The 12,488-nt window shown below is 34.5% G+C and overlaps 1 protein-coding gene across 7 annotated transcripts in view; it reads left to right on the forward strand.

The window, feature by feature from the left end:
* NBEA (neurobeachin) overlaps positions 1–12,488 on the forward strand; it is a 459,554-nt gene that overhangs the window by 371,579 nt on the left and 75,487 nt on the right. For all 7 annotated transcript variants that reach the window (XM_071448498.1, XM_071448499.1, XM_071448503.1 and 4 more), the window contains one exon: positions 3,190–3,302. In XM_071448498.1, the coding sequence (XP_071304599.1) occupies positions 3,190–3,302 (113 nt within the window). The remainder of the gene's footprint in view (positions 1–3,189; positions 3,303–12,488) is intronic.

Consider the following 12,488-nt stretch of genomic DNA (forward strand, 5'->3'; position numbering starts at 1 on the left):
ATGGTTTAATTAAAAAGTTTTTTTTTTTTAATGAAGAAACATATCCAGTATTTCTGAGATCTCATTTACTATGCCTCATTTTTATTGTTCAAGTAGATTAGTGTCACAGGCCTTGCGATATTTAATATTCAGCCTTTAATATTAATCTCTGTAAGCCTACTTGAGGGGAAATCTGAAGGCTCTGAAAAGGTGTAGGGACTGCCAATAGTCATACAGGTTTATGCTCTATATTTATTTAGCTAAAGAAAGGACCAAACAATTCTTGTTGGAAGCAGCAGACAATTGATGAGATGGCTAAGTTTATTCATCTGCTGACTTTTCTCTGAAAATAATCAATTGTGAAGCCAGAACAGATCAAGACAGCATTTCTAATAAAGTGAAGCCACTAATATTTATGCATGTTTAGAATTAGGGATTTGTAATCCCATTATAGGCCTAGATCACTGTCCTCCGCTCAGATAAGTACAGATGTGTGGTCTTACCTTGTAGGTTTGGTCTCCTTTCACAATTTAAATTAGGTTCATCTTCTCGAGTCAGTTTTATTTGTTGATATGAAGGAGGAAATTGTTGAGTTGAAAAAAATAAATCACTAACATTTTTATTAAACAAATTAAGAGATATTCTTAGTAGTTACTATCTTCATAAATAAAACATGTTTTATAAAAATTGAAGAAGGAGAGAAGAGAATATTTTAAGTTTTTTCACAAGTCTTATATTTACCAAATACATAATCTTGAAAGCTTCATTATTTGCAACTTATCCTACCTAAGCTGAGAGAGAAGCTGCAATAATTTCTCACTGTGAGGTAAAAAAGAGGAGTTACTGCAGTGTTCTGACATGGAGCTAATGTCACATGATAGTTTCTTCATGTGTCTATACCATGAGTAACCCCTCAGCAAAAGAGCCAGGAAGGCTCAGGATTGCTTTTTCCTTTTCCTTTTTCCCATGATTTTCCCACATGGAATGGGAACAAAGAGTCAAAATCTTGTTGACTGAATATTGACATTGAATTGATATGAAATTAATGAAGTAAGTATCAAAATTAAATGAAATCACAATATGAAAAAATCTCAATTTCAAAATAAAACATAATTTTGTATGACCCTACATTTCCTTTCAAAATTTTGCAAAAGGATGTTCTCAATTTTAAATACTTCTCTAAAACGGTTACAATTGAAGATTTTTATTACTGTGAGCTCTTTTCCATACAAATTTTGATTCTAAAGAGTCTTCATTTTTGCTTATGCTTTGCTTTGTAATAGACTGCAGTCCTCTCAGTCATTCTCTTCCTGGATCTCAAAGTTCTTTTAGTCTGCTCTCTGCATAAGCACAAATGTCTTTCTATTGTGAAAGCTTTTGCACACTCTTCTGCTAACTGAATTAAAGATTTTGATGGTGAGAAAAACATTTATTGTATGAAGCAATAGTTTTATAGAGGCCTTATTTTAAAGCACCCTAAATTGAATAATCTTAAGAAACTTTACAAGTCATATGCAAATAAACCCTTGCCAAAGAAGAAAATTATATTCTGATTTGAAGGATGTAGAAAATTAGGCAGATTTGTCTTCCTGTCTTCCTTCAAAGCATATAGAGCCCCCTCCCAAAAGTCTAAAAGAATAAATATTCTAGCAGAGCATACCTTTCCTTTTCCTTCCTTACAAGGATACATTCTCGTATACTTCTTGATATAGTTGTTTGACACATTCTTGTTCTGTCCAAGAATTGTTTGGCATTCATTCATTCATTCATTCATTCATTCATTCATTCATTCATTGTTGATATAAAGAAGAAGTAATTTTGTTTCCATCCATCTTTATTTGTGTATGCAGTGCACAGTACTGGAATTGCTTGCTTGACAAAGTGGTATTTGCACCTTAATTTTTTTTTTTTGCATTCTTGTGAACATCTATGTTTTCAGAGTGTAAAAATGAGGACACACAATTATTAAGAATATGCACTTCTCCTGTATTCAGTGAAACTATGTACGAAATAAAAACATGCTTTTTGTTCATCAGCTTCTCTTGAAAAAATAAGGTGTTTGTAGAGCAGTGAAAGTTTCATTAAAGCAGAACTGATTTTTTGTGGAGAATTGCAACTGCTACTCAGAACAAGGAAGCCTGTGTTTTCCTGTGCCGGGTGTTGTACCCCAGGAATCTGTCCAGAATCTGGAAGGAAGCAGTTAGTGAGACAGGGCTGTAAATCTGCTGCAGGACTGGGAATTGTTAACCTGGATTATTTCAGTCTGCTAATTATATTATATAAATACACACACACATATATTTATGACCTGATTTTGGTTTTTAAGTCTTATGTTGCATATTGTGTGGTTCTCACTATAGCATTAGGATGGACAGCTCTGTACTAAGAAATTTCATTTGTCTTATCACTGACATGTTAGATTCTGCTAAATACTAGAGAATACAAAAAATAACAGCCTTTCCTAACATGCTTTTCTTTGTGATGAATTCATAATTTTTAGTTAATTGCAGTTGAAGATTGTTCTTTTGAAATGGTATCTATACATGGTTTTTTGCACATTTGAGCTGCTGGGATGACAGCAGTGTTTCTTTCATGATTGAAAAGAGTGGCCTGGGGTAGTCAGCTCTGTCTTTTACATGAGAGAACTGTTTTTTAATTTTAAAAGTGATTAAAAATAGTGTTACAGCAAACATGAATTTCATCACTTTGATTCCACAGTTGCCATGGAATCTCACCATTTCTTCAGTGAAGAACCATAGGGAATGATAGATTAGCATGGACTATCTAGGATAGACCTAGATTTGCAAACCTCAAATTTACCGCCTTGCTGTTTGGAGTCTCATTTTATCTTTGCCAACTATGATACTTCATGAACTTTCTAGGAAATAATAGTCAAGTTCTTTTGAATTTCTATATTCATGATATAAAAATATTTTAATGGAAATAAAAAAGAAATTCTTTATTGGCATATGGTGCATTTTAGTTGATCTTAAAAGATACTGTACTTTTTATATTATTTCAGTTTGTGTTGACTTCTGGTTCACGATAAGTGCACCTAAATGGCTACTTTTGTCTGGAAGATTTAGACCTGGTTCTATCAAAGTGGTGGGAACTGGGAACATGCGATGCAAGAAATGTAACCACTACATTTTTTTCTAGCTGGACAAGTGGACACTATTTCCTAATTGTTAAAACTTTCTTTTTCGATAGGACGAACATACAATGATCTGAATCAATACCCTGTATTTCCATGGGTTTTAACAAACTATGAATCTGAAGAGTTAGATCTGACCCTTCCAGGCAACTTCAGAGATCTATCAAAGGTATGCTTCATTCTTGTTAAAGAACAGTAATCCAGTCCTTTTAGAAAGACATTTTGTTTTATATTTATAGTCTGGTTAAGTAAGGTCTTTATCGTAAACTCATAAAAGCCTGAAATAGACGTTTCTATTTTAGAACTATTTTATACTGAATCTCTATATTATGCTGCTTCCATGTCCCTGACTTATCTAGTTCCAAATCTGCAACTCCTCGTTACCTTCTGACTTATGGAACAGGAGTGCATCATATCACTTGATCTCACTAATTATGCCTCTTAGTTTATAAAAACTGATCCTTTGGAAGTAAAATGTTTGGACTATATTTCACTTTATTTTGCAGTGTCTAGAATAGTAATATAGTATCAGCATCTTCTTTTGATTTAATAGTTAGTAAAGGGGTATTTTGTATTTTAGATCCTGCAGTATCTGATCCTTGTTGTTATTTGTTGGGGTTTTTTCTGTCCAAGCTGATTTGGGCACTTAATGTTTTACAATAAAAAAAAAATTTCTAGCGTTTTTTTTTTCTCTAATGGCACCAATTGTGATCAATACCCAGCTCTGGTACTCTGGTTGTGTTAACAGACTGCAGAGAAGGTCTGTCCTGGCCAAGCATAGCAGAAACATATGGAGAGGCTCTACTTTTGGCCAGCTAAAATACAATAAAAAAAGAGCCTCGAAACCGAGCTGTGGAAAGTATCATTCCTGTTTACTATCAATTAAGAAAATGTATGCACTCTCTTGCCAGTGAAGGTGGCAAGATAATGCATAGTCCTGCAGCATCCCCAGTGTGAGGTTTCTGTTGTCTGGTGTGTCAGCTTTGTTGCATCCTTACCACAGCTCCTCAGCCAAGAGGGAGAAGTTGCTTGTACAAATTGAGTGAGGCTCAAAACCACAGGAAGCTGTCACTCATTGCCTTTAGGAGTGAGGCTGGAGAGGAGAAAATGACCCCCAAGGCCTGCTCTGCAGTCCTGTGCTGCAGACCCTGCATTCCATTCTGCTGCTGGGCAGACATGAGTGTTTCTGGGGTTTATGCTTTAAGTCTGGATTTCTTTCCTCCTCTCCCTGCAAGCACACATCCTGGGGAGCAATGGAGACATCCTGCCCTGGACATTTGACAGTTTCATCTCTGCTGGAAAGAGTGTGCTTGCAGTACCTCCAGATGTGTTGTAACCATTCCTGGAAGCCTGCTTTTGTAAGATGTCCAAAATAATTTGAGTAGGACTTGAATTCATAATAGTGGATAGAGACACTTAAGCTTACACTCCTTTTATTTTCTTAGACAAATAAAAAAATAAATAAGCAAATAAACCCAGAATTTACAGTTCATTCACAGTATGCCTCAAAAGGAAATAAATAGCTTGATACTTCCGTTAGGTTATGTAAAACTTCTGACCTTTCACAGTATTATAGGTATGTTTCACAAATGTGTTTTTCAGTTCTGTAACACCATTGAAATCTGTGCCAAGAACAATAAAAGATCCACAGACATGACTTAAAAAAAGACCTGTGATCATTTTACACTGGCTTGTTCCCTAGCATGTATAAAAGTAGTGCTGGTTTAGAGTTGTTCAGAAAGATAAACCTTTCATTAAGGTGCTTACACTTTTCAAAATCTCTCAAACTCACTTTCTGGATGTATTAATAGCACTGGATGTGGTGAAGTGCAACAAGATTAGACAGTGCCTCATGAGTCCTTCTCTAGGTATTTAGTTTGGTTCAATCCAAATTTTTATAGCAATCTACTAAAATATGTAATTGCTAGAGGAAGTAGTGTGATAGCTGAATAGATGTGTTTTCCTCATGAGTTAGTAAAGACTCATTATGGAATTAGTGCATGTATAGCTTATTAAATATCACTGTGCTGTTATTAGTACTCTTCTCAAAAGGAAATGTAAAATCAAGTCCATGACTATTTATTTTTCAACAAGAATCCATGCAATGTGCACATTTTCTTGCTAATTTAAAACTTACCAAAAGCTATCAGTGGTTTCCTCTGGAACAGCTAAGGTTTTGACCACTGAAAAGCCTACACAGAACTAGTCAATGAAAATGACCTTTCCTTTCTGGCAGTATCTGGGCCCCATTTATCCCATGGATGTATGAGAAAACACATGTGAAATCTGTAAAGTGTTGTGGAATACTTCAGGATAAAAGGATTGTAATTGTCAATTTTTTGCAGTGTTCATTATGAAAATATCTGATAGATTTCATTTCACCATGGTTTTAAAAGGAAAAGTAGGTTAATGATTTATTTTAAAATGCAGTGGCTGTTTAGTATGGAATGCTTGTTTTGAGTTGTTCAGCATTACTTGCGTCCTGTTTCAATTTTTGCATTATCTGTAAAAATCTTTAAAATTCGAATGTCTCTGAGGTATTACCTTCTCAATTCTGCTTTCATTTTCAATATTGTTCTGTATCTGTGAGTCCCTTCATTTTTTTTTTTTTTTTTTTCTCATGGAAGTGAATCCTGAGTAGCCTGGTGCTTAAAAGCAGGAGTTCGTAATTTATTGTAAATATTGAAAGCGATTGTGCTAGCAAGCCTCAGCCAGACCTCTGGGGCAGGCCCACTCAGTATCCTTTCCATGAGGAGCAATTCCCTTCTGTCAGATTTTGCCCTGCAATGGAGACATGTTCCTGCAGATTTGATGGCAGATCAGAACCTCCAGCTAAACTGTTGATGGATAAAATCTCCTTCGTCAGTTCTTGACCTTCTGTCTCCCTGTAAATTTTGCCCTTCTTAGTTTCACAAAGCTTCCGTCCTTGCTATTTAGCAATTAATAGTCCTCAAAAAATCTATGGCAATTATTTAGAATTTTAACAATATTGCATATATGGTAAAAGCCCACACAAGCAATGAAATTTAAAGAGAAGTCACCTACCATGCTTTGTTTTCTTGATTTAAAATGGTTTCTGTAGTTAAATGTAGGTGCTAAATCTAGCTTTTAAAAAATATTTTGTATATTCTTGCTCAAAGTTTATACAATACTCCAGTGACAGTTCTGATAATTAACTACACATTTTTCAAATTTTTTAATGTTTGGCTTCCAGGCTTTCTGTATAAAATATAATACAACACCTTTGTGATATCACAACTGCTAGTGAACATACATATCAAATGCAATTCATATGATTTTTGGAGATGAAATTAGGAGTGTTTGTCTTGCTTAGGATGTCAGTAATGGAGTAAAACATGGGCTTTTGCATTTAGTCCAAACTTAAATATTTACATTCATGCAAAGCCATCTTGAACATGTAGCTTGTCCTTTCCTTCCATTCCATTTCATTCTGGTTTTATGTGGCACTCCTTATTGTGGTATTTTTACATCCAGATGTTACTTGTTCTCTCAGAACAATTATGTTTAAATATTAGTCTGAAAATTCCTCCGTCCTATTTCTTTTGCGTGTTTGGAATTTCTGTTCTAAAAGCTTTTTGGCTTTTTTCTTTTTACATACAGTTTTAGATTTAAAACCAGGGCTCATGGGCATGGAATGTGCCAGAGCAGTGGGATATATTGGACCTCTCATTTGATTAGACAGTGTAGGTTCAAGTTTTATTCATTACATATACAAGGTTAAAGGTTATATTTATTGTTTGACAGGATCAAAAGCTAATGAAAGAGGCTGTCATAGATACATAAATTATCTTTTCTGTATCAAACCATCAGGTGATCTGCTTATTTTCTTCTTTGTTGAGATTTCCTTTAAGGAATACTTAGGATATTAAACATTAGTCCAGGAAACATGTACACAGCTCTTACTAAAAAGTGATTTTTTGTGAGGTTCAAGTCACTTAAAATGTGGTATGGTTTGTTTGTATAAAATTGTATGACTTTTACTCCTAAATTATAGTGAATGCATGGTTTTGACATGCTGCATTGTCCCTGCTCATTAAAGTGTAAACGGGAATTTCTCCTCATTTACTTCCAGTCATACATCCTGTTAAAGAAAATGATTTCTTCACCAGGCAAAGTAATACTAATATTGACATGTGTATGAAACATCACACACCCATTCATTGAGTGGAAAAAATTATGTTTTGTTAATATAGAAGGTGTTTGACTGATGGGTGGTGATAAGCATAACCACTTTTCCTTATTACTGTGCCATTTCAAAAAAAGGAAGTGATAAAGCCCCAAGGCTTCTAAATGTAATAATGCAAATGAACACATCCAAGTGTGAATATTTCAAGGCAACCACACTTAATCCTTCCAAAAATGTATATGCTGTGGAATGGAGTTTATGGGCTTATTAAGAGCTCTTAGTTGGAAAAATGAAATAATTTTCTGTAAAATTAAACTTCTCTCTTTATCATATACAACTCTTCCATCAGCAGAAAAACTACACACAATTAAAGCCACACAATTAAACATGTGTTTTTCTCAAATAAACAGTTCATTTACTGAGTGAAACTCTGGTACTATGAATCTGTGAATGCTCTTATATTTGATATTGTTGATATCTGCTTTTCATATTAGGATGCTGAAGAAAAACCTGTTTACTAATTTGGATGCAATTGCAATTTATTTTTAAGTTTAAAGTATCATCCTAAGACATCCTATTTATAGGTTGTCTTTCAGTGGGTGTTTTTTAATAAACAGCACGCAGTCAGGAAAAGCTCAGTCAGTTTCCAGCTGGAGCCAAATAAAGCCAGGTTCAATATACTTTCATACCAGGCTACAATTTTGTGCAGTACCTCACAAAAAAAAAACCAAACAAAAAAAACCAAACCAAAACAAAACAAAAAAAAAAAAAAAAAAACCAACCAAAAAAAAAAAACCCTAACAAAAAAAAAAAAAAAAAAACCAAAGCAAAACAAAACAAAAAACCCCCAAAACCCAAACCAAAACAAACAAAAAAACTCCAACAGATAAGGTAGCTGAGTCATGAATTACAGTCAAGTTAAGCAGAATATTTGAGTGGCTAGATAAATGGGATGCTACATTCAGTTCTGCTCTCATGAGAGAATATAGTTCTATTTGGCAAACAAATAGATATTACATGAACTAGCATAACACATCCAGTGGATGTAAACAGTAGATAAAAGGTGTATTGACAATATATATTGACTTGTTCAAAGGCCAGATATCTAAAGAGATTAGCCTGGTAAAAAAAGAAAGATGTAGTAGTATGTTTTTAATGTTACAGTAAAGACTTGCCTTATTTTTAAATGGAAGAAAGAAACATAAAATAAACTGAAACAGCAAGTTTTAGTACATCAAAAGTGAAGTGGCTGAATAGGCATTGTCATAGAGTGACCTGTTCTGTTTGTTTGGAGTAAAGAATATCTTATGACACCATTATGTGGGAAGTTAATTCTATTTAATATGAGTCCTTACAGAGAATTTTGCAATAAAAAGACAAAAGATGTGTTTGGAAAAAGCATTTTATAAAACATTATGAAAAGAACTTTTTAAATAATGTTCAGAACAATTTATTTTATTCAAATTCAGCTTCTGTCTTTGTCTTATGGTTAAGATATGGACTGAGAGAGTATATGGATTGAGCTTTGCCTTTGTATTGTTTGGGCAAGTCATTTTAATCAGTGCACACACCAACAGAATCTCAGTCAAATGGAAATAATATTATTTTCTTCCATTATGTAAAGTTACAGGGATTGATGCATAAATAAAATTTAACTGCATTTTATAGCCATGATATTAGATTAAAACTGAGGTATTTGACCTTCTGGGCTGAGAATGGTATAGTAAAGCTATGAAAAGTGACCTAAATTCCATATATCCTACACATTTCACAAGAAACATGAGAGACTACTATGACTGTAGAACTTGTTATCTAATAGGACCTGTGCCTCATCAGAGTAAAATTGGTTTAGCTGCTAGTTTATACAACTGAGATTTAAGGTGTTTACACAAATATCTTTGTCTTTACTGAAGGATGAACTCATACCATTACCCTGGTTAACAGCATTTCCCCACATGGATGTTAAAATAACACTAAAGAAGCCAGGGGCAGACCTTGCAGAATTTACTCCCTGCTATTTTATTTATGGAGAGTATTTTCTTTCAGAAAGTGCCTGGTCTTTTGGTATACAGAAGAAAGAAAGAGAGATTGAGCACTTTCCATTAGCATTTTCAACGTGCATGGTTTCCTGAGTCTGGAGAGCTGTCCTTTACATTAATGTGTGGAGAGGTGGTTCACATCAGTGTCCCCACGACTGCACAGAGAAGGGAGATCAGGTGTTTCTTGTATTTCTTCACCACAGGCCAGAGATAACTTATGTAAGGCTGAAGTAGAAGCTGCAGAGTTGTGTAAGCACGGGCAGCTCCAGCTCTCCTCCCCAGACAGTGCTGCATTCAGACACTTGTGCCACTTCTGGGATCCCAGTTGTCATCTCCACATAAACAGGGCTGTGTTTGCACCCTACCTCTTCTAGGGCAGCTCAGGGACTTCCAGCTCACCTTCCTATTGCAAACTAGAGACAAACCTAAGCAGTCTCCTCATGGACACTATAAAGGCTTGTGGAATGACAGAAATTAACCCATGTCTTCCAAATCCCAGGCTGTCAGAGAGATCACTAGTTCGTCCAATCCAGGATCTGTCCTGAGAAGTTGAGGTGAGACTTAATAGCTGAAGACAAGCTCTTCCTCCCTCCCTCCCTCCCTCTCTCTCAGGAAAGGATCCCAAAAATTAATCTTCCCAGAGATTTTCGCATGAAAATTGCAGTGTCATGCAAAAACAGAAATGACTCTCATTGGTATTTCACTTAAAGACTCCATTTTATTCAGATGATGTTTTGTGCATTTCAGGATTTTTCTAAAGTAATTGAAAGGGGGAAAAAAAGGTAATGACTCTGAAAAGAATATTGTATGATGGTAATCCAGAATACAGATTTTCAGGTTTATCATTTAGTACAATTAATCATATATGTTCTGAAGGTAGATTATTTTAGGTACTTGTACAGCCATTTTAATATGAAAATGGAAATGCCTGATCTTACATCATTATACCTTTTATCTTTTAAATTGAAGTAACACCCCTCTCATTGAACAACCTAGAAAACATGATGATATGTTTGCATTAGCATTTTATGACTTTAAAAATTATTGTCAAATTGTTGAGAGAAATAACTTTTTTATTAAATACAACAATATTATATTAAAAATGTTATTTAAAGGTACTGATTAAACCACCATTAAAATTTCGCTAGTCTATAAAATAAAATACCTCATAATTATTTTAAGCATCAGTTATACCTCACAGGCCTTGTTACTTAAGTCAATTTACAGTGAATAATGAAAACAGATCAATTATTTGATGGAAGACTTCTAATCAGCATCAACTGTGTTTTGAAAGGCCAGGAGTTTTCTATATTTTCAATCTTGTGTTAATCATCATATTATTCTCCACTGTGCCTTCAAACCTATATGTACAATAATATGGTGACAGATGACGTCTCTGTCTTCCATAGCCTCAGAATTCACTGCAGCATAGGATAAGATGCATCTTTGTAGTGGAGGGAAGAGATATTCTCAGGGTGTTTCTCCATTACCAAATACAATCTCACCAATTTGTCTGCTATTTTGTGTTCCCTTCTCAGAGGGGGTGGACATTTCATTTCAACAGACTACAGTGTGAATTACTGCTTTAGCTCTTGAAATGTGCAGTTGGGACTGGAATTTTTTCTGTCAGAGAAGTGGATGCACAGTACCTTAATGAGGGTGGTGTCAGCAGGTTCCATCCAGTCCCCAAAGCAACCCAAAGCCTGATATAATTTAGCAAAGTGCACATATATCTGCACAGTTTGTCAGTCCAATGGGAAAAGAATGTCTCTTTCAAGGAGCTGTTGAACAACCATTTCTATGTAATGATAACTTAAAGGCTATAATACTACCAGTGTGTTTCCTGACACTGGCAGGATGTCTAACAAAACCAAGTATAACAAAAATGCAAATATTTATTTTTTGCAATTGCCAGTATTTGAGAAACGAGCCTGAAAAGTGTTAGGGAATGGCTCATACTTCTCTTTCAAGAATGTTTTGTGAGGTCTTTCAGTGCAGTCTGCACCAGATAACACCAATCCATTGGGATTACTCAATCATTTTACACATATGAGAAAACTATAAACATCTCCATGACACAGCAAAGTATTAAGCATCCAGAGTGCTTAATGTGAAAAATACTGAAATCATAATGTTTTAAAATGTAAAGGTTCACCAAAGACTGCTATTTCAAAACAAGCTCTAAATCAGAAAATATCATGTTCTATGTCAGCCTTTTAAGCAGCCATCTCAAAAAAATACCAGTGCTGAAAGAATAAAATACTTGCAGCTTTACATTTTTTAGTTACATATCTAGTGTAGTGAAACACAGAGATTTGACCTTGTACTGATACTTCCTTTCCAAATTACTTTGGATTTTAATTCAGTAGAAAATTGTGCAGTGCAATAAAATGTGAAAATACTGTTAGCATTTGGTCGAACCCCTTGCCTATATATATATATTTTTAATACCCTTAATAAGATCAATTCTAATTAAACTTTGATTAATGCAAATCAAGTAATATTTCAAACTAAAATAAGTTTAAACAATTATTTGGTGTGGTAATGTGCTCTCCTCTAAGTATTAAACTCAGTGTTTGGTCAATTTTACTGTAAAAGCTAAAACCTGTATTTTCTTTATCGAAGTAACTTTTGCATCATACAGTAACAAATACTTTTTGCTAAAGCTTCTGAGATAAAGTGGGTTGAAAAATCATAAAAAGCTTGTATTCCTCAAGTAGCCATATCAAAACCAATAATTCCTACTACTGCCTTACATCTCTTTTGTTTTTCACGTAATTTATATATATTGTCCTTTAAATTCGCTCAGAATGGACTTTGAATTTGTGAATAATTTCCACATTCTATTGTTTTCAAGTACAAACCTTGTTTGCTTTGTTCAATAAAACGTGTCTTTGTTCAGTCAGAAAGTACACCCAGTCCTGAGGACTATGCATGGTTTTTAAGTATTTCTGCTTAGTATCACCAGACACCATCAGCAGTTCCACGTGAAATCTTTTCATCATGAACTGCGCATTACAAAGTATCCTGTGCGAGCAAAAGTCAGTTTTCATTAGCTGTGTGATTATGGTGAATGACAGCCACAGAAATATTAGTTTGGCCTCAATGCATTTTAAATGCAGTTTTAGAAGTCTATTTCCAGAAGAATGTTACTGAACTAATTGGGAAA

This window comes from Agelaius tricolor, unplaced genomic scaffold (assembly GCF_023055355.1).
Source record: "Agelaius tricolor isolate 1412-34295 unplaced genomic scaffold, bAgeTri1.0.p SCAF_26, whole genome shotgun sequence".
NCBI classification, from domain to species: Eukaryota; Metazoa; Chordata; class Aves; order Passeriformes; family Icteridae; genus Agelaius; species Agelaius tricolor.